The following is a 20,654-nucleotide window of genomic DNA, read 5'->3' as shown; positions in this document are numbered from 1 at the left end:
TGAACCTGTCACTCTAAAGATGTTTACTTCAGTGAATCCATGGGAGAAGTGGTGTTTCTAATGATGACTTTGACCACAGTTTCTCAGTCTATTTAAGCATCTATATAACTTTAAGTATGTGAATAATATTGTTCATTTTAAAGTTAATTTTGAAAAAATCTGTTTCCCAGAAACCTTCATATTCCTCTCCAGTGAAAGCAGATGTAATCTCCTGCAAGGTACTTCACTGCTGAATTGTGCAATGAAGCCTTTGACTCTAACAAACAGAGGATTCTTCTCCTTTAGACCCCACTTATCTTTATTATGCAGAGAACTCTCCCTAATTCATTTGACGAAACTTAATTGTTTATACATGAAATACGTGGTTGCTTAGTACATGACCTTGGATTTATGGGCTAGAGAAATCTTGTTTATTGAGCTCCTTTTGCGGGGTAAACTCACATTGCCAGCTGTGGACCTATTCTTTGTCTCCATCCTCTTGTCCAGAATTAGACTGAAAAGTCAAAATTTCCCATACAATAAAATGTGTGGGTTTGTTTGTTTTTCACATGAATTAAATTTATCATTTAGATAAAACCAAAACATTTCATTTCAGTTTTGATTTTCTGATTATGTTACATATACTTTAATTTTGTTTTTATTTTATATTTAAAAGCAGGTTTTGATTATCTTAAAAATATAATTGGTTGTTATTCCAAGTGGGCATTCTTGCTTGTTTTAATTGACAGTAACATTGATAATTGGTTATTGGTATTGTAGCTGATAGTCTAATGGCATTTGGAAGTTAGTTACTAATATTCTGACAGGGCATTGGTAGTTGGTATTCTATGTGGTCGTTATTAATAACCCATTGAAATTGGAACTGATATAATTGGTAATTGGTTTGGTAATCTGCGAATTGATGCAGTATTAAGAAATAATATCTGAAGGTACAAATACCGATTCAAATTTGAATATAAAATTAAATCAAAATAAAATAATTTTGAATCAATGTTATTGAAACACATTTTGATGTTGATGAGATCTCATTTTCTGATGGAAGAATGTTTGATAGGAAACTGACTAGGTCTACTGTTGATGGTAGTATGAACTGATTAGCCATCTTAAGGTACAACTTGGAGTGGGGGAGGAAGGCCTGTTCTCTGGGAAATATCAGAACAGTTCGGGGGCCTTTAAGAATCTAGGTTAGTTGAGAAAAATAAAATAATTTTGATGCAAGTATCTTCGGGATAAATTCAACATTGTTGTAACTTTACTGAATTCAGCAGAGATTTGCCTCTTAGCTCAGGATGAATCATTGTCCGTAACACACACTCTGGGCAACTCTAAGCATTAGATTATGCCTCTGTGAGGTATAATACCCCTTGAACTTCCTCTAAAGCAATGAATATCCCAACATGCTCCCTCAGTATGAGTCAGTTGTAAACAGAATAATTTGGCCAAAGTGAATTAGGACATAAGGATGGTACATTTTCCTGTATATGGTAAATGTATCACCTGGAAAGCAGTTTCTGTCTTTGAGAAATACAAATATTTCCAAACACATAATCCATTCCTTATGAAAGACATGTGACTTCAGTATAGAATTTATAGGTCAACTGATTCTGTGGAAGATTAGCCTCAATATTCTGTCACAGAAGTCTCTAGTTAGTTACAGCTCAGAATGTTTCAAATTCCTCATAAGGGATCAGGCCAGGCACAATGCTGCTACTACATAGTAAAATCTCCTCTCTTTAATTTGGCAGAATTAAACTTTGTAAGTAGAAAGGTCTCTCACCAACTCCTGCTGAGAATAAGGTATGGTTTTGTGTATGTCGGGACTTAGTGGTCTAAAATGCCAATTAAGGAAATCCTGATTAAAACTCCATTTGCAGGGAGGTGAGGATTCCTTCCTTTTCCTTTTAAAATCATTCTCTTGTACTGTGTTGAGGATGATTTGGGATAATTTAGTCTACTCTATACAAGCACAATATCTAAGGTGCTTTAAGTATATCCTGCCAAATACAGTACTGCTAAGTCCAAATTTCTTAATCCGTTTAACGGAAGCTAGGGACAGTCCTTATTGTTCTGCAGTTTTAGATATTTTCTTCTATTTAATGGACTAAGCAATCATAGAATACTAGAACTGGAAGGGACATCAAGACGTCATCCAGTCCCCTGCCCTCATGTCAGGACCAAGAACAATCCAGACCATCCCTGATAGGTGTCTGTCTAACCTGCTCTTATATATCTCCAGCAATGGAGATTCCACAACCTCCCCCAGCAATTGATTCCACTGTTAAACCACCCTGAGAGTTAGAAAATGTTTCCTAACATCCAACCTGATAAAAATAAAATCCATACATGCAGAGCACAATTGTTGAGCAGTCCATTGCCTTAACTGCTCGGCCACCTCACCTTGCAGTGTAATTTGTAGGGTAGGCACCTCACACGCCCTTTGGGCAGGAGATCTTTCATTTCCACGCAGAAAAGCTTTTTATAGTGGGAAAAACTCAAGTTGCAAAGTACACTTCTGATTGAAACTTGTTTTTCAGATTTACAAAGACATTTTGAAAAGGAAGATACAATTAAAGCAAGTTTATTTTTAGTCATTAGGTGAACCAGTAGTGGAAATACAGTTTAACCTGTTTTAAACTACTGTAACTAGTATTAAAGAGAAGCTTCATTTTTAGTCAGTGACTTAGTACTTCAGATGAACATTTTTAGGCTCTGAAAGTATATTTTGGATTATATTTTAAGGATTTATAACTGGCAGAGTTCTATGTACTATAGTATGGAATAGTTATGAAGCATATGCTGTAGTTGCTGCGCTATTGTTGGTGCTGATGTTTTGCAATAAGCCTTTACAGTAGGGATGAATTATCATACATAGTAAAAATTATGTATCCGAACAATCTCGTGCCCTAGAAATGGGTATACCAGAAAGTTAAAATATTTTCTGTTATCACATGAACTTCATTATTGGCCTTTCTCAGATTGAATAGTGTTCTAAGCTAAGTATTCTAAGCTAGTCCGGGACTAGCTGTGGAATCCAAGTGCTAAATAATGAGCAAAATTCTGACCTCATTGGTGGCGTTGATACAGTTCTCTTCAGGGACTCTGTTGGGGCCAAGTTTTCACCCAGTGTAAGGGTATCATATTTACATATAGTGTAGTGATTTTAATAGAGAGAGAGGGTCGGACATACTGATCCTAATCTAATAAAGACTAGGAGGGGTCACTGCCTGAGGTAAAGACACAGATAGTTAAAATGTGTCCTTATTGGATGTAAAGAAGCAGTGTGAAAAGCCACATTCACGTTATGATTATTTAGTAACAATTAATGTATATATTATAAAAAACATATCCTTCCACCGTATCCTCCTCAGTGTCATTGGAGCAGGGTGGATGGAAAGCACAGAGGGGGAGGAGGAGAAGATATGTAGAAGAGTGGGGACAGAGCAGGTGAGATGGGGACCTGGAGACGAAAGTAGAACAAGATAAGGAAGGTGTCAAGTCTCGGAGGGGTGGCCGTGTTAGTCTGGATCTGTCACAGCAATGAAGGGTCCTGTGGCACCTTATAGACTAACAGAAAAGTTTTGAGCATGAGCTTTCGTGAGCACAGACAACCTGCCAACCTGAAGCAAGTCCTAACCAGCAACTATACACCGCACCACAGTCACTCTAACTCAGGGACCCATCCATGCAACAAACCTCGTTGCCAGCTCTGCCCACATATCTACACCAGCAGCACCATTATAGGACCTAACCAGATCAGCCACACCATTGTGGGTTCATTCAGCTGCACATCTACCAATATAATTTATGCCATCATGTGCCAGCAATGCCCCTCTGCTATATACATCGGACAAACTGGACAGTCTCTACGTAAAAGAATAAAGGCACACAAATCAGATATCAGAAATGGCAATATACAAAAACCCGTAGGAGAGCACTTCAATCTCCCGGGCCACACAGTAGCAGACTTAGAAGTAGCTATCCTACAGCAAAGAAATTTCAGGACCAGACTCCAAAGAGAAATTTCTGAGCTACAATTCATCTGCAAATTTGATGCCTTCAGCTCTGGCTTAAACAAAGACTGCAAATGGCTGGCTAAATACAGAAGCAGCTTCCCCTCCCTTGGTGTTCACACCTCCAGTTCAGCTGCTGGTAGTAAGCCTCACCCTTGCTGACTGAGCTAACCTTGTTATCCCCACCCTGGCTCTGGCTTATTTATACCTGGCCCTGCAGATTTCCAAGACCAGCATCTGATGAAGTGAGTGAGTGAGTCATGCTCAAAACTTTTCTGTTAGTCTATAAGGTGCCACAGGACCCTTTGTTGCTGTTAAAGATAAGGATGGGTGGGTCATAGAGTAACTGCCCACAGGCAGACTCCGCCTTGAGACCTCTGGAACTTCCCTCCTGCCCACACCTAAGGCTGTGGAGCAGAGATGTCACTCTCCCTTGTTATGGTCACACAAATCTAAAGTCCACATTCTTAACTCCAGAAAGAGAAGAGATGTATGCATTACAAATAAGACAATCATATTCAGTAACGTGTAACCCCTCCAATGATACTTTACAGGGACTGTCTTGCAGAAAGTGTACTTCAGTTATGACCTATTCATATCAAAAACTTATTTCCATAAAGCATAGAGAATGCAACGCCACAGGGCATTCCATCCAAAAAGTGGATACCTAGTCAGCTGAGCCATGGAGCGGTAACAAAGACACAGAAATTAGCTGAAGAGATTCCATCACCTGTTCTCTTGGTGCTTGTGACCAAGATCGTTTTCTGTCATTTCAGCCTCCCATTTAGAATCTGTGATAATAATTGCAGTGGGAATATGTAACGTGTTGTGTGTAACTTTTTTTCCAGCATGTTAACTAGCCTAGCTTCAGTGGACTGCCAAACCCCAGCATGTCATATGCTTGGTTCTTTTCTCCTCACCTTCCATTTTTTTGTTTTAATTTCATTATAGAAACATTCAACACAAAGCATGGCTGTTTCCTTCCATCTGGCCAATGTTTTCAGGTTAAAAGCTTAGGATCATCTTTTTTAATCTTTAGGGGGGAAAAAAAAATAGTCCAGGAATGCCTTTCCTTTTTATCTCCAGTGTTCCCTGTAAGCTTAGCGCCTGGGCAGCCACCTAAGAGAGAGAGTCAAATACTGCCCAGCTGACTAGAAGTGCTCTCAGCACCAACTGCCCGCAGCATGTTTTCTATTGATAATGCTTGTGCACACAAGCCTGGGTGCGCACAATGAAATGTATTCTGCATATGGATGGAAAAGTTAGACAGCACATTGTGTATCTCCCAGGTGCAGTTGGAGGAAAAAGACCTCTTGATACAGGTAGCCAGAGAAGGTACATCAGTGAATTACAGAGACAGATTAGAATGAAAATCCAATTAGCTAGTGATGTTCTGCAATCAAGAGTCTCAGGGTTAATGTGGCTTCAGCTTTATAAATTAACTGGATGCCCTCTGTTTGCCTGTTTTGAGTGCTAATCTAGGCAGTTCTGTGCAGACAGCCTGTGAGCGAGTAAAATTAGTCTTTTTCCTCATCAACATTTAATGAGTCACATATTGAAGGTCTTGCGTTTCTAAGCACAACAGCCGTATTGTCTGTCTGGGTATAACTTAAGTTGTCACTGAGCAATTAGAGATGGACTCAGATCATAAAGTTTGGATCTAAAGCTTTTATTCACCCAGTCTATTATAGATATGGCTCTCAGTTTTAATCTACTGATCTAAAATTTATGGGCATTTTAATTTAGGGCATGTCTGCATGAGGAAATCATGCTGGATAAGGGAGGGTATGAATTTAAAGCACTGCAGGTATTTTGGAATAGATCCCCTTGTGAGCACATTCAGCAATAGCTATTCTGGTCAATTTCCTGTGCAGAAAAGCCCTTAGTTTTGTCTCAGGCCTGTCTTTAGGAGAAAAATATCAAGTAGGAGCTTCTGTACTGTATCTCTCCTTGCGCTATATTACTTTTATTTGAGGGGGAATGACAAATGTTAATATTATTTTGCTCTTAAGATTGCCAAAACAAACAAAAAATATTCACTGTATTTGGCAGAGACTTGGCACAAAACTTGAAGCAACGGTCTAGATTTTTGCTTCAAACCTGAGGCATTAGCTCCTGAATACAGTAAACTCTTAACGTAGCTGGCAGCCACAGGATTGGGAGGTTGCCAGCTATTCAAATATTCTGGATAACAGAGAGGTAGACCTAGCAGTGCATAATACTGAAGAAAAACAAGATTAGATCTTAAGAAACAAACCAAAATGTATGCAGAGTACTTTATGTAGCAACAACAGTAGGATTGTGCGCTGTACACTTATGCTGTATTTGCTATATTTATTTGTATTTACTTTCACTGTACTGTACAGTAGTCCCTCGAGTTATGCCAGTGGTGCGTTTCCACACACCCTTGCATAACTTGAATTTTGTGCAAGTTGGGGGGCAGCTTTTTCCCTGGCGGAACACACATTCTGTAGCTGGGGAAGCAGCAGGAGCACTGGGAGCTCCTTTTGAAAGGTAAGTCCTGGGTTGGGGGGACAGATGGGGAGGGTTAAGCCTGATGGTGGGTTGGGGCCATTGGAGGGGGCAGGGAGGCTAAGCCTGGGGTAGGTTAGGGCTGCAGGGGGCGTGGAGTTGAGCCGGGGCCTCATGGCCTGGTGGGGGATTGAGCCAGAGCTGGGCGGGGGGTGGTGAGCCGGGCATGTGGTGGAGGGGTTGAGCCAGGGTCATGCAGCCCTGTGGGGAGTTGAGCCAGAGTCGGGCACTGGGGGGATTGAGCTGGAGCTGGGGGAGGGAGGGTTTTGAGATGGAGACAGAGACGGGTGCAGGGGAGGTGAGCCAGGCCCGGGGCGGGGGTTGAACCGGGGTCGTGTGGCATGGGGTGTGAGCTGGAGCCATGTATGAGGGGTTGAACCAGGGTTGGGGGTTGCGGGGGGGTGGTTGAGCCAGGGCCATAGGGAGCCCAAGTCAAAAATCATGCATTTTGAGGGGTTACTGTGCTTAGGGAAAATGTAACTAAAATTTACTTACGGTTAAAATGCCACTTATCTGAGAGTTCCAGAAGCTAGAATGCTGGAGGTGAAAGAGTTTTTCTGTAGTAGGGGTTGCGGTGGAGAGGTAGCGCCCAACTAAAATACAAGAACAAAGCTTTTGGAAAAGGGCACTTGGAAGCCTAGGTCGCTTGAGAAAATTTTTTGTGGTGTGACTCGAGATCAGAACCATTTCCAAATGGACCAGTGTAGCATCAGCACCACTGCTCACCTAGTGGGAAAAGGCAGCAGTCTCCTGTGCGGTCTGTAGGTTGCGATACTGCTTGTGGTGTGCTGATCTCACTGCCACCTTCCTCCCAACTGCCTGTGTTACACTCACTAGCAATCATCCCTGCCACCTCTGCACAAGTGAAGCATATGTCATGTAAATAACTGTGGAGCATCACCACTGAATAATATTTTCTTTTTTTTTTTTTCTTCAGGTTACAAGACCCTTTTGAAGGGCATTTCAGGGAAGTTCAGCAGTGGAGAACTTGTTGCAATTATGGGCCCTTCTGGAGCTGGAAAATCAACACTCATGAATATCCTGGCGGGGTATAGGTCAGTGTATAGGTCTGCTGTGATGATCTAGTCTGACCTCAGCTGAAAAAGCAGAAGGGCTCTGTAGCAGTCTCTTGCCCTCGAGCGGGGAGGGAGACCTTTCTGACTCACTCTAGGCTCACAGTAACCAGTAGTCTAGGTGGATGTTCTGACTCTCTGAGTGGGACAGAGCACAAACCACCTTCAGCCACAGCCTTCAGGCTGGAGCAGACAGCATGAAGTGTCTGGGGCCTCTTAGCCTCGTGGCTGAGGCTAGTCAAAGCCTGGCAAAGGCCTTGCAGCCAAGTAGGCTGCCACAGCAGGAGTGGGGTTGGCAGCAGGTGGAAGAGGGACCTGGGCCTACCCTATTCCCATGGGTCCCACTAAACAATTCCATCACTGGGTCAGGAGGGATCCCACCAAAGCACACTTATTTGCTCTTCGGCAGTGTAACCAGACTAAAGCCTGCTTTTCCTGGACTGCTTCCTGCTATAGTCTGGGGGTAGGTACTTGACAGCCAGCAGTCCCCACAGCTATTTGGGGTGTTCATCTAGCAGCAGTTCCACAGCTCCTTGGGGGTTACTCCTCTGTCTCTACCAACTGCAGGGATAGCTCTGCTTGTGGGCTAGTCTGGGCTTCTGTAGAGCTCTCAGCTCCCTTAAAGAGAGAGATGCTCCCTCAGTCCAGCTCCAGCTGTGCTCCAGAGCTCTCCTTTTATACTTCCTTTTCCACCTCAGGATCCAGGAGGAGGGGGATTCAGCTCCACCCACCAAAGGGAACGTAATGGTCCGTCACCTGCATTTCACGTCACTACTCACCCAGTAACTGTAGAAAATGAGCACTTCACAAATATTGAATTATGCTATCATTGTCACATTTATATAGCAGACATTTCTGACTTTTTTTTGTTAATGTGCAAGATAAGTCATGTAGTCATTAAAATTCCAAAAATGAGAGAAGGCTGTTCACCGGCCATCAGGTGGATTTGGCTGAAGGTTTTATCTGTGGAGTATTTTAATTTAGGTTTTATAAACATGTTTCCATCAAAAGTTTCAGGATACAAGAATAATTCTTGGATTAAACGGCAATAAGTGAAACAACGGTGTGGTTTTCCTTCTCCCCCATTGCGTGACTAAGCAAAAGCACATTGTAGTTTTCTGCTACTATCACTAGATAACAAAAGGAGGGGCACAGACACCCTGCAAACAGCCTTTCAAGAAGTGTCAGAGCATTTCTGCAAACATCCAGATTGACAGCAGACTTTTTGCATAAATCTGAAGTATTATTGTGTCATCTGAAACCATATGTACCCAGGACGTATGCACCTTCCTTCACTCTCTGCGTTGGTCCTTAGAAATCACCTAAAACCAGGCTAAAATTGCCCAATACAACTACTCTCTGAGATGTGTAGTAAAGGTTATAAAGGTAACGCCCACTCTAATTCACTTGTGTGTTTCATTTCAGAGAGACTGGGATGAAAGGAGTGATCCTCATTAATGGGCAACCTCGGGACCTGCGCTCTTTCCGTAAAGTGTCCTGTTACATTATGCAGGATGACATGCTGCTCCCTCATCTCACTGTCCAAGAAGCTATGATGGTGAACTTTGTTTCTGCTTCTGACTGGTTTGGGGAGTGGGATTAGAGAGAGACCCCTTCCAGGCATGAGCTCACAGTTTCATTCCTGGCTGTGGTTCTAGGTATCAGACTGAACTTCACTTGAGTCTCCATGGCTTTGTTGCTGCATTAAGTTCACAGTGAGGGTTCAGAAGAAACATTGTGAGCCTGCATTCATTTCCCCCTCAGGGGACTAAAATATTATGAATGGCTAGTGTCTGGACAGTAGCGGCAGTAGACTAATTCCAGAGAATGGCAGCTACATTGCTGCCACCTTCTCACCCATGTGTCCTCCCAGTACCATCCAGTATCCTGTTACTTATTCTCTATTCCAGTACCTGCCAACCACTGGAGTCTGGGCCAGTATGGCCAGACCGAGTGAGTCTTTGTGAGAGCCCTGTGGAAATCTCTGTCCTGGGAACATGGGCAAGTGACCTATTAAATCTCCCTGTCAGTTTTCTGTATTCTAACCAGATCATTCCATATTGGCCAGAGGTGGCTGTATGCCAGGGCTCCTGCTGCCACCTTGTCTTGGGGCCAGGAGCCCTCATTTATGGTATTCTTCTTTGGTTTTCATGTGGGAGTCCTGTGAACAAGCTCAGACCTTAAAGTTGATAAAATCCTCTTCACTCTTGACATGGTGCATGTTTACCGAGAGCCAGCTTGGGTGCTTGGTCTGGAACCTTCTGCTGTTCACTTGATGAGAAAATCAGCCCAATAGTCTTGCTGTACTTGCACATTCCTCAATTTAGAGAGTTACTAGTTCACGGACATTATCCTTTGGTAAGGGAAAAGGGCTTCAGTCATTTCTTGAAGGCCATAAGAGACCATTAGAATCATGTAGCTTGACCTATGCCTTATCTGTTTACTCTTCAGAATCGTGACTTTTTTTATAACACAGCTTTCTGGGAGAATGTGTTTCTATTTCCTTTTAGTTGAATAGTCCACAGATGTCAAAGAACAAAAGGAGCAACACGTTTTTCTAAGTGTCTGGCTGCATCACAGCTATAAACAGTCTTTTTTGATAGGTTGGACTAAGAGGATATACTTGGCCCAAAGTAACCACTGAGGGTGCTGACAAAAAATTAATTACACTTTGTTACCTCTTAGGACAGCAGATCACTTCTTGTAGTATGTGAGCACTGTAGTGTCTGTGCACTTACAACAGTGGTGGGCAACCTACAGCCCATGAGGCCCACTGAGGATCTACCTGTGGCCCACGGACACCCTGTCTGCCCACCTCCACCTGCCTCTGTGCACTGGGGCCCTGGAGCCCCACACTGCCTGTGCCTTCCCCTCTCCGCCTGCGCTTTTGGAGCACTGTAAATCTGCTTAGTCCCACTCCGTTCCCACCACAAATCAGCTGTTCAGGCTCTGGCAAGGAGTGGGAGGAGCAGGGACAGAGTGCAAATCTGTGGGTTCATGGTGCTTTAAAAGTGCTGGGAGAGAGGGGGAGGAGTAGGAAGCGTGGGGCTCCAGTGCCTCTCTGCATGATAGCTGTGGGGGAAGGGGCAGAGAGGGGGTGTGCAGGCCATTGTGAAACCCTAGTGGGCTATGGGCCACAGGTTGTCCACCACTTCCAATCACGAGGGCCATTGAGGTGCAGGAAGGCCACTCAACTAGTCTTGGTTGCCCATTGCTGCTTTAAAAACACGAATGAATTTATAACATTTCAGAGATAAGGAGATACTGCTATCATCACTTTACAGATGGGAGGCCAAAGCAGGTAGAGTGACTTTCCCAGTGTCACACAGGAAGTGTGTGGCAGAGGTAGAAATTGAACTTCTGACGTCCCATGTTGTTTCATTGTCCACTGGACTATTCTTTCTCTCTGATACGAGAGAGATTTTTGTGGTACCTTGAGTGGTACCTAAGAAAGCATGCAAATGCCTACACTATATTCATATTAGAACATCATAAGTAATGTTGCCTTTATTAAGCTTCTGTTTTCGAATTTCTGCTTTACGTTAGAATAAATCCTTAATTTATTTTTTCAAGTGATTGCCCATGTACAGTACACAATAGGTGTGTTTGCCTGCCACGTGCACTGGTGCTGGAATTTTTTCCCTCCACCATACTCATAGGGGAGTGGCTCTGGTGACCTCCAGAGTGGCGGTATAAGGAGGGCTGCACATTCCTCGCAATTCTCACTTCTTTCTTGCCATCAGTGGCAGTGCAACAGAACTGCTCTGACTTTGACCGTTCTTTGTTATTGCCTTGTTTTCTGCTATGCCGTTTCCTTTTATAGGTAGTTTTGTACAGTAATTTCCCTGAGAAATAGTTGTTGTTTGTAGAATTATCATTGTCCCGCGATGGGACTTATCTCAGGGACACCATTACCTGATCCCAAGGCTTCAAACCTTGTGAAATGTAGAGACGCCCTATGCCTGTAAGTGACCCACACAACAGTTGCCTGAGATGTCTTGGAGAGGGGCACCTTAATGATGTGCCAAACTTGCAAATCATTTAATTTCTGTGACAGAAGAGAAAGGGACATTTGTTTATGGGCACGTTAGATGGAGTCATGTTGATGCCAGCACCGGAGCAAAGGTTGGCCTCAAGCGTTGTTGCTTTGGTGTGGATTGCCTCTCCAATGTCATCCTCGAGCTGACACTGCTCCCCCTTACCAGCTTGGGTTAAGAAGATGAAGGCTTTGTCAAAGAGGTATTCTCTGCATGTGAAGGGAATGAGAAGCAGGGAGGGGAGCCACGACCTGTTGGAGGTAGCTTGTAATTTCCATCAGGAAGTTAGGCTCCGGCTCAAGTGAAATGGTCTAGCCCTGCCTGCCCTGACTTGTCTGCCACTGGGGGCCGATGATGGCCTCTGGTGCTTGGAGGTGCCATTGAACCTTGAAGGCTTCCCGGTGGTGCAGAATTTACTGGCTATGCCAGTACCACTGGCATCAATTCATACAGTGCCTCAGTCTTGAGACAAGCCTACATTGGACTCCTTTACAGGTTCTTCCCTGCCTAGGGGTCCAGTGGGTCAGCTTTCCTCTGTGCAAAACTGCCAAGTGTTGGGCTCGGGGAGGCAGGCATTGCCAGCGCCCCTGCGGTCACCTGACGTGGGGCGCTGAAGGCAAGTTTTGGAGCAACGTTTGCCAGTGGAGTTGTGCAGACCTGCAGAGATACATGCCCCCTCCCCCCCAGCAAGGGCACCAGCATGAACCACTGGAATCTCCAAGACCTCAGCACTGCTTCTGGGACCATTCCAGAGAATGACATCATTAATCATCTTCCTGTTGGCACCAGTTCTTTTCATAGCAGTCCTGGTCTTTGACATGCATTGGACCATGAGTCTTGCTCCAACTCTTGGACCTGTACAAGGTGTCTCAGCAGAGTGGATGATGGAAGGTATAGATCACCAGATCTCCACTGCTGGTTTGCCTTTCCCCAGCCAGCTTTGGGTCCTTTAATAGAGGCTCCCCATGTTCAGAGAGCTCCTCGCAGACCTGCAGTACTTCCTGCTGTGTGGAAGGAAGTCATGGGCCCTACTGTTGCTGGGCAGCAAACGTGCAACTTCAGAAGCTAGCTCTGAGCATGAGTCCCTGCCATTGGTCCAGGCCCAGAGTCCCCTGGTGCTGCCCTTCAGCCTTTCAGCACTGCAATTCCCACAACATGGCTGCTGGTACCCTAGTTCCTGTGGAGCCTATGGAGGTTCAGCCAACCACCCCAGGCCACGTTGTTTTTTGGGTGTCTGAGAAACCTTCAGCCATGATGTCCTCACCCCCTAAGCAAGTGCCAGCTGCTCCCAAGGGCTGGCAAAAATCCCTCCACTGGAGATTGTGCAGGCCCATTCAAGCAGAGCTCAGGCATTGTTGGTAGCGTTCCTGGCGCACATCCTGATCCAGGAGATCTGGAGAGCTGTGAGCTGGTCCTCAGTCCATACATTTACATCTCATGACATCGTGACCCAGCAGGCCAGAGATGATGCTGGGTGTCTCAGAGCTGTGGTGCAGTCTGTGTGGCTGTGAATTCAGACCTGCCTCCACTGGTACTGCTTGGAGTCCCCTACTGTGGAATGGACATGAGCAATCCTTTGATGAAGAAAAGACGGTTGCATGGTTTTTAGCTGGTGCCCTTTGAGATGTGTTGCTCATGTCCGTTCCAGGAGCTGTTCTCCTTCCCCACTGATGGAGTATTTCTGGATGTGAAGGTGGGTGATGGATGAGGCACCACTCCGGGAGTTGCCAGAGCTGCTTCCTTATGAGTACTCCTGAGGGAAAAAGCTTCTGGCACTGTGTGTGCTTGCCGTACGCACCACCTAATGTGGAATGCACATGAACAGCACATCTCAAAGAACACCAGTTACAAAAGAGGTAACTGTCTTTTATAGTGTAATTGTGTATATTAGGCCAGGTCAACGCTACAGATTAATACCAGTATAATGGAGCAATGTAGTTCTACTGACCTAACCCTAAGTGGGAGGGCTTTTCCTGTCACCAGCACTACCACCTCACATGGAGGTAGATTAATTACACCAACTGGAGAAGCTCTCCTGTTACTACTGTAGCAGCCCAGGTGCACAAGCATGGACCTACCCTGACGCTTACAGTGGATATTCCAGAAATGTCATGTGGCTGAACAGTTTCAGTATAAGTTGCATCACATTGTGTGTTTTTATATCACAGGTGTCTGCTCATCTGAAACTTCAGGAAAAAGATGAAGGCAGAAAAGAAATGGTACGTATATTGCTCTTCAAACTGAGGTATTTCTGATGTACAAATGCTACATAGTGAAGATGTCAGAGCGAAAGTTGTATAGCTTGAGTTTGTACCTAAAATTGAATTTCAGTTAATGTGCAAGAATGGGGTAAACTACAACAAATTGGACAGCTTTTATTATCTGGGAGGGATAGTAAAATTGCTACAAATGTAGCACTCAGCATGGTTGATGTGAAGGTTTGATTAGGTGTACATAAAAGATTTATTCAAATGTATTTCAATGTTTGTGAGCCTTTTTAAGGTGCATTTTATGGCTCAAATTTTTGGACTCATATGTGCTCCAGTGCACTCAAGTACATACACACTCTTGCATGTGTGTGCCCATACTCATCCCCAGTGCATGTCTGCAGTATGGTTCTGTTCCTGTGTGCGTACGTTGTGCCCAGACATAGTCAATAACTCTTACAACTGCAGCAGAAATTTTCAAGCGTCAGTAAGGTATCTAAAAGGGTGTCATAAGGAGGAGGGAGAAAACTTGTTCTCCTTGGCCTCTGAGGATAGAACAAGAAGCAATGGGCTTAAACTGCAGCAAGGGAGGTTTAGGTTGGACATTAGGAAAAAGTTCCGAACTGTCAGGATGGTCAAACGGTGGAATAAGTTGCCTAGGGAGGTTGTGGAATCTCCAGCTCTGGAGATATTTAAGAACAGGTTAGATAAGTGTCTGTCAGGGATTGTCTAGACAGTACTTGGTCCTGCCATGAGGGCAGGGGGCTGGACTTGATGACCTCTCAAGGTCCCTTCCAGTCCTAGCGTTCTGTGATTCTAAGGTACTGCACACATAAGTCCTTGGGTATATCTTCCTGGCCAGAAAGAGCATATTTTTCAATCAGGTTAATTTAGATAAGTTTACCCAATTAAAGAATTCCATAAAGGTGCACGTGAACACATCTGAAGCTGTGTTAGTTTGCTGGTGCGTGGCCTCGAGGTGAGACTGAGCTTAAAAGACAGCCAGTCAATATGGCTTCAGACATGGTAGCCTGCATCTTTATGGGATTTCTCATATGTGTTAAGCTAACTCAGTTAAAATAACAAAATTGGAAAATGGCTCCTTTGAAAATGTGGGTGTGCATGCCTGTGTTCCTAGGCAGACTTGTAGCTCAGGCGCGTAGCTGCTGTGTGGGTGGGCGGGGTTACAGCAGCATTCCCAGCCATGTGATAAAAGACCTACTCACTGCTGCATAGATGTTCTAAGACTGAATGTGATTGGGAAGGGGAAGATGACAACTCAAGCTAAAAATAAGTCCCAGCATTAATGATAGCAAGACAGTGTAATGTTTTGAGAGATTTATGAGAAGCAGAATATTAAATCAATTTTTTTCTAAAATTTTTTTAACTTAGGTAAGGTTATTTTTGCATAATATGACACTGACAAGTAAGACATTTTTCTGTGCTTTAATATAAGCCTCAGTGGGATGGGGGCAATACTGGGGCTAGTGGGACTTGTATAACAGTGTGTTCCTGTAATTAAACCAGTGACTGTATGTCAAGAGAACGGGGTTCTTTTCCTAGCCCTGTATTTGATTAGCTGTATTACTTTGAGCAAGTCTGTGTCTCAGTTATCACATTCAAGATAAGGGCAGTAATACTTCACAGTCCTTGTCAAATGCTCTGAGATCCTCATTCCAGAGGAGCAATAGAAGTCTAAAATACTTACTTCAGTAATTCAGCATGTTCTATATGTGGCATCATGGAATGAGTCCTACAGGGTATACGGAGGCAAAACTCTAACTGAAATCAGTGGGATGTATGAGAACTGGCCTATTTGTATTATTGCAACTGGGAAGAACCTACAGGCCTAGAACTGGAATCTTCAGCGTGCTTTTTTTTTTTTTTTTTTTTTTTTTTTCTCATTGCCACCAGGAGCCTAGGTTGGGCTGCTGCTGGGAGGAATTAAGAGGCTAAACCTTGCCGGTAATCCCACTCTGATTTCTGTTTGCTTGGCTGGCACTCCCCATGTAAATCATGAAGCCACTTCTGTGAGTTTTCTGAGTGGTGCAAACCTCTGGTGTGCTTCTGCCCTAGATTTCCCCATTGCTACAACTCTTTGATTCCCTGCTCTCAACCTAGCCTGAGCTCCTGAGCCTAACCTTCATTTATTGTCCCTGACTTAAGAGCATTGAAGACCATGTGAAAGACCCTAGCTCTGCCTGCCCCCAGTCCTCCCTTCATTCTCCTGAATGGGTGATGGACTCTGTGATTTTTGACCTGTCCTGGTGCCGGATTGGTCTCTGACCTTTGTCCTGATACGAGCAGCTCAGTCGGTGTCCACAGACCACCCAGGATGCAGCTTTAGCACTACCGTCGGCATTACTGTAGTGCACCTGAGAATCGGGTCCCAGAGTATGTGGACAGTTTGGACGCAGTCCTCAGGACCTGACTTGTTTTGTATTAAATCCTTTTCCGTTATAGCCGGTGGGGGTTGGAGGTTGAGTTAGGACTCAGAAAAGCTGAGGAAAGTTTTCAAAATTAGGACCCTTATGTTTTAGTGCCTGTGCAGGGTTAGAGCAATAATAATGAAAGGCCTGAGTTTAACTGGCCAATGCAGCTGCATCTTTGAAGTGTGTTTAAATGGAAAATATCACCAGTTCTAGTGTGGATGCAGCAAAATTTTTCCTGGGTTTTCTTCGTGTGAGTTCAAGACGTGCTGTGTTCCTGATTTTGGGGGTTACTGTTACTTAATGGAGGAAGTGTCAGATTTTAGTTTCCATTACCCTAGTGTAAATGCTGAGGGGCCATGTTGTGTTCCCCAGATCCATGCACTCAGGGGATCTTCCATTTACACCTCTCACCTAATCTGTATGGAAATGTGAAGGCGGCGGTGGGATCAGCCACCTGTGAGGCACAATCCACATTAGTGGGACCCGCTGAGGTCATGTTGTGGTACAGAAATCCGTACAAGAAAAGGGGGTTGAGGCTAATGGGGATGTGGCTGGTGGTGTAGCTGGAGGGGGACGGACATGTATCTTCTTCCTTCCAGCCCCCCCCCCTGCCCCCGAGATTAGACTGAAAGGGTACTGCAGCCAACAGCTATATTCCCTTTTCTGTGGTATATTGGGGCACGTGCTGGAGTGCTTTGAACCACGCTACCTGGATGCATGGGGTGAGGTCAGATGCATCCTGTTGGGGTGGCCCATCTGATTTCACACAGAGAGATCCCTGGGGGGGATCTGCCAGGGTTTGTGGGTGCTTCATGGCCTGTTGTGAGTTCATGACCTGAGAGAAATTCTACCTGAGAACCTCAGAGGCTTCCTCCCTCTTTGCCTCTTCCTGCAGGATTAGCTGTGGCTGTTCTGCTCATAGATGAGAGATGGCAAAACCCTTTCTGGCCCCTGTGGTAATCACTATATGCCCTTCCTGAAGTATTCAGAGATTTGTATTACATTTCCATTTTTTTCTGACTTAATCATGCATGCAGTGGGGACACCAAAAGCTATATGAAACCTTTAGAAATGCAATAGGGTTTGAGGTTGTCCCAGAGGCTGGCATTTGTTCCTTTCTGGAGTGTTTGTATTCATCCTGTGAGTGAGTATCCCAGAAAATCTGCATAAAACATGAGGGGCTCTTCAGAGAGAGAGAGAGAGAGAGAGAGAGACACACACACACACACACACACACACACACACACACACACACACACACACACACACACACACACACACACACACAAGGGAATGGAAGCTTGACTCAAATAAACTTCCTTTATTAGCTTAACAGGATGCTTCCCAGATTTCAAATGAAAAATGTTTTGTTTTATCACTGCTGAGATACAGATGTTTTTACTGTGCTCTGTATATTGAGGCTAAAAGTCTTACCTCAGGGGATGCGAGGTGAGAAATTTAGAGCAAACATTAAACCCAAACAAGCCAATGCACTTCTTCAGATTCCCAGTGTAGTTTACACTCAAACTTCTCAGGGAAGGGACTGTCACTTGCAGATTTATACCACATGGAGCACAGTGTGGGGCCTGATTGTGAGTGGAGTCATGCTCTACTGCAGTACAAATCATACACTATTAATAACCTTGCTGCCATGTAAATATTTAATCAATAATAATAATAATAACTTCTATCATCAAGTTTTCAGTTTTTTGACAAATTTGACTGGGCCCAAATATTGTTGCTTGTTTTAAATGGTGTTTGGGAGAAGTCAGAAATGGTAGATATAACCTCTCCACCTATCCCCTCGCTTTGATTCTGTGATCACAACCTTTTCCACATGGTAATACTACGTGAAAACAGAATAAAGCTGAGGCCTCCACCCACTCTCTCACCTTTTTGTTGACTTGCTGAGTGGCCTTGGATTGTTAGCTTCAAGAGTATTATTTTTAAGTGTTTCATTGTTCTCACAGTATGTAATCCAGAAAGCTGAATACCTGCAGGTTTCCACTGAAGTCACCAGGAATCAACAACACAGTGGTAGCTGCAAGGGCTCAACACCTTTCAGGATCAGGCCCTTACGTACTTCTCACTGTTATTTTTCAACAAAGTACCTCATTTCCAACCAAGAAAATAGTAGCTTGAGTAAAGCAGCAAACTTCACTTCTCTGTGGTGTAAATGTCACAGCCTCATAACTGGTCTTTTGGGGCATTATAAATTATAATATGAAGAGTATGGGCCTTGTTTATGTAATGGCCCCATTAAAATCATTGAAATACTCACATGAGTGAAGACAGCAGAACCAGGCCCGGTCACGGACAGGGAAGAAAAAATATGGCAGGCAGTATTTTTCTTCTCTTGCTCCAAAAGGAACTGGGACAGACTGGCTACATCTACACGTGCCCCAAACTTTGAAATGGCCATTTCGAAGTTTACTAATGAAGCGCTGAAATGCATATTCAGCGCTTCATTAGAATGCGGGTTGCTGCGGCACTTCGAAATTGACGTGCCTTGCCGCCGCGCGTCTCGCCCAGACGGGGCTCCTTTTCAAAAGGACCCTACCTACTTCGAAGTCCTCTTATTCCTATGAGCTCATAGGAATAAGGGGACTTCAAAGCAGCCAGAGTCCTTTCGAAAAGGAGCCCTGTCTGGGCGACACGCGAGGCGCGTCAATTTCGAAGTGCCGCGGCAGCCCGCATTCTAATGAAGCGCTGAATATGCATTTCAGCGCTTCATTAGTTAACTTCGAAATGGCCATTTGCGTGGCCATTTCAAAGTTTGGGGCACGTGTAGACACGGTCACTATGTCCTATAAGAGTCTGTGACTTGTGTAAAGTCCTGTGTGAGACCCTCCTCATAATGTCTGCAAAGATCAAGCTCTAGGTGCTCCAAACTGGTCCCCAAGAAAAGTGGAGGCACCAAAAACAGTGGCTACTCTTAAAATGGAGGCCTTGAGGGATGGAGCTATTAGACCAAAGTAAGTAATAAAACTGGAGAAGTTACTGATTTCTACTACTTAATTGTACTATTCCCTGGACATTTGATAATGGATTTAAAAGTAGTCGTTCTTCTACAAAAGCATTTTACTTCGAAATTTAAAGAGGGAGACATCTGAACTGGAATTCATTTGCAAATTTGAAACCTTTAACCTTGGCCTGAACAGAGATCTCAGCTATCTTATGCATTGCAGAAGCAATTTCACCACTTTTGATATTTACAGGAATGAGACACATCCTGCTTGATTTGCTTCATTAACTGGTCTTAGTAGTGACAGGTAACTTCCCCTCTCCTCCCCTCCCCCACCCCAGCTATGTAAACCCTATGTAAATAAATCCTCTTCATTTTCATCAATCTCATGACCTAATAAAGTTTTTAGTCTCTAAGATGACACAGGACTGCATGTTTGTGAAGCAACAGACTAACATGGTTACCCTTCTGAGACTCTGGTGAACTCTGCTAATTTAATACACATAAAAATCCAACTCCTCTGAAGTTATAATGAGTCAATTTGAAAGATAACATTGGTTCAATTGATTTGTTTTTGTCCTTTATAGAAAAATCAGTGATTATGCTAAAAGATGGGGGGTTTTTTGGTGGTAGAGGTTGAACCTCCCTAGTCTGGCACCCTCGGGAGCTGACTGGTGCCGAACCAGAGAATTTGGGGGATCGTGAGAGGTCAATATTATCTAGCAGCATTAACAACACTTCCACTGCTTACTGGGCTCTTAGAGGACAAGTTAAGGGTAAATTACAGCTAAATAACAGCACAGAACACTGAGATCCAGGACTGGTGACTGTAAACAAACTTTATGGGACCATGGGAAACTTGACCACACCCATGATAAGTGGTGGTCCCACTAACTAATGCCGGATTATGGATGTTGCTGGACGAGAGTGTGCCAGACTAGAGAGGCTTAATCTGTAACAATTTAAATGAACCCATGTTGTGTTGATCCTGTCCCCAGGTAAAGGAGATCTTGACTGCTCTGGGTTTGCTGACATGTGCCAATACAAGAACTGGAAGTCTTTCTGGGGGCCAGAGGAAGCGTCTTGCCATTGCTTTGGAATTGGTGAACAACCCACCAGTTATGTTTTTTGATGAACCTACCAGGTAAATCAAGACCAAATGTTTGGGCATCTAATTCCCATTGATTTAAATGGGACTCAGGTGCCTACCTCTGAGAGTTCCTCTTGCATGTTCTAGAGAAGTACCATGGACTGGCCTAGCCCTTGTTAGCATCTCAGAATGGCTGAAACAGAAGAAAATCTAGACTTTCCTTTGAAATATAGGCAATAGATTACATGCTGTATCATATTATGGAGTGTCATGGTGGCTACTTTCACCTTTCCTTGTTAGCAGATGCT

The 20,654-nt window shown here is 44.1% G+C and overlaps 1 protein-coding gene across 2 annotated transcripts in view; it reads left to right on the top strand.

Moving 5' to 3' along the window:
• The window catches only part of ABCG1 (ATP binding cassette subfamily G member 1), an 83,085-nt gene that overhangs the window by 40,862 nt on the left and 21,569 nt on the right, over positions 1–20,654 (top strand). For both annotated transcript variants that reach the window (XM_074995664.1, XM_074995673.1), the window contains exons 3-6: positions 7,480–7,597; positions 9,041–9,173; positions 13,821–13,871; positions 20,255–20,400. In XM_074995664.1, coding sequence (XP_074851765.1) covers positions 7,480–7,597; positions 9,041–9,173; positions 13,821–13,871; positions 20,255–20,400 — 448 coding nt within the window. The remainder of the gene's footprint in view (positions 1–7,479; positions 7,598–9,040; positions 9,174–13,820; positions 13,872–20,254; positions 20,401–20,654) is intronic.

The sequence above is a fragment of the Carettochelys insculpta genome, chromosome 1 (genome assembly GCF_033958435.1).
Source record: "Carettochelys insculpta isolate YL-2023 chromosome 1, ASM3395843v1, whole genome shotgun sequence".
Lineage (NCBI taxonomy): Eukaryota > Metazoa > Chordata > Testudines > Carettochelyidae > Carettochelys > Carettochelys insculpta.
This window is presented reverse-complemented; position numbering and strand designations above follow the sequence as displayed.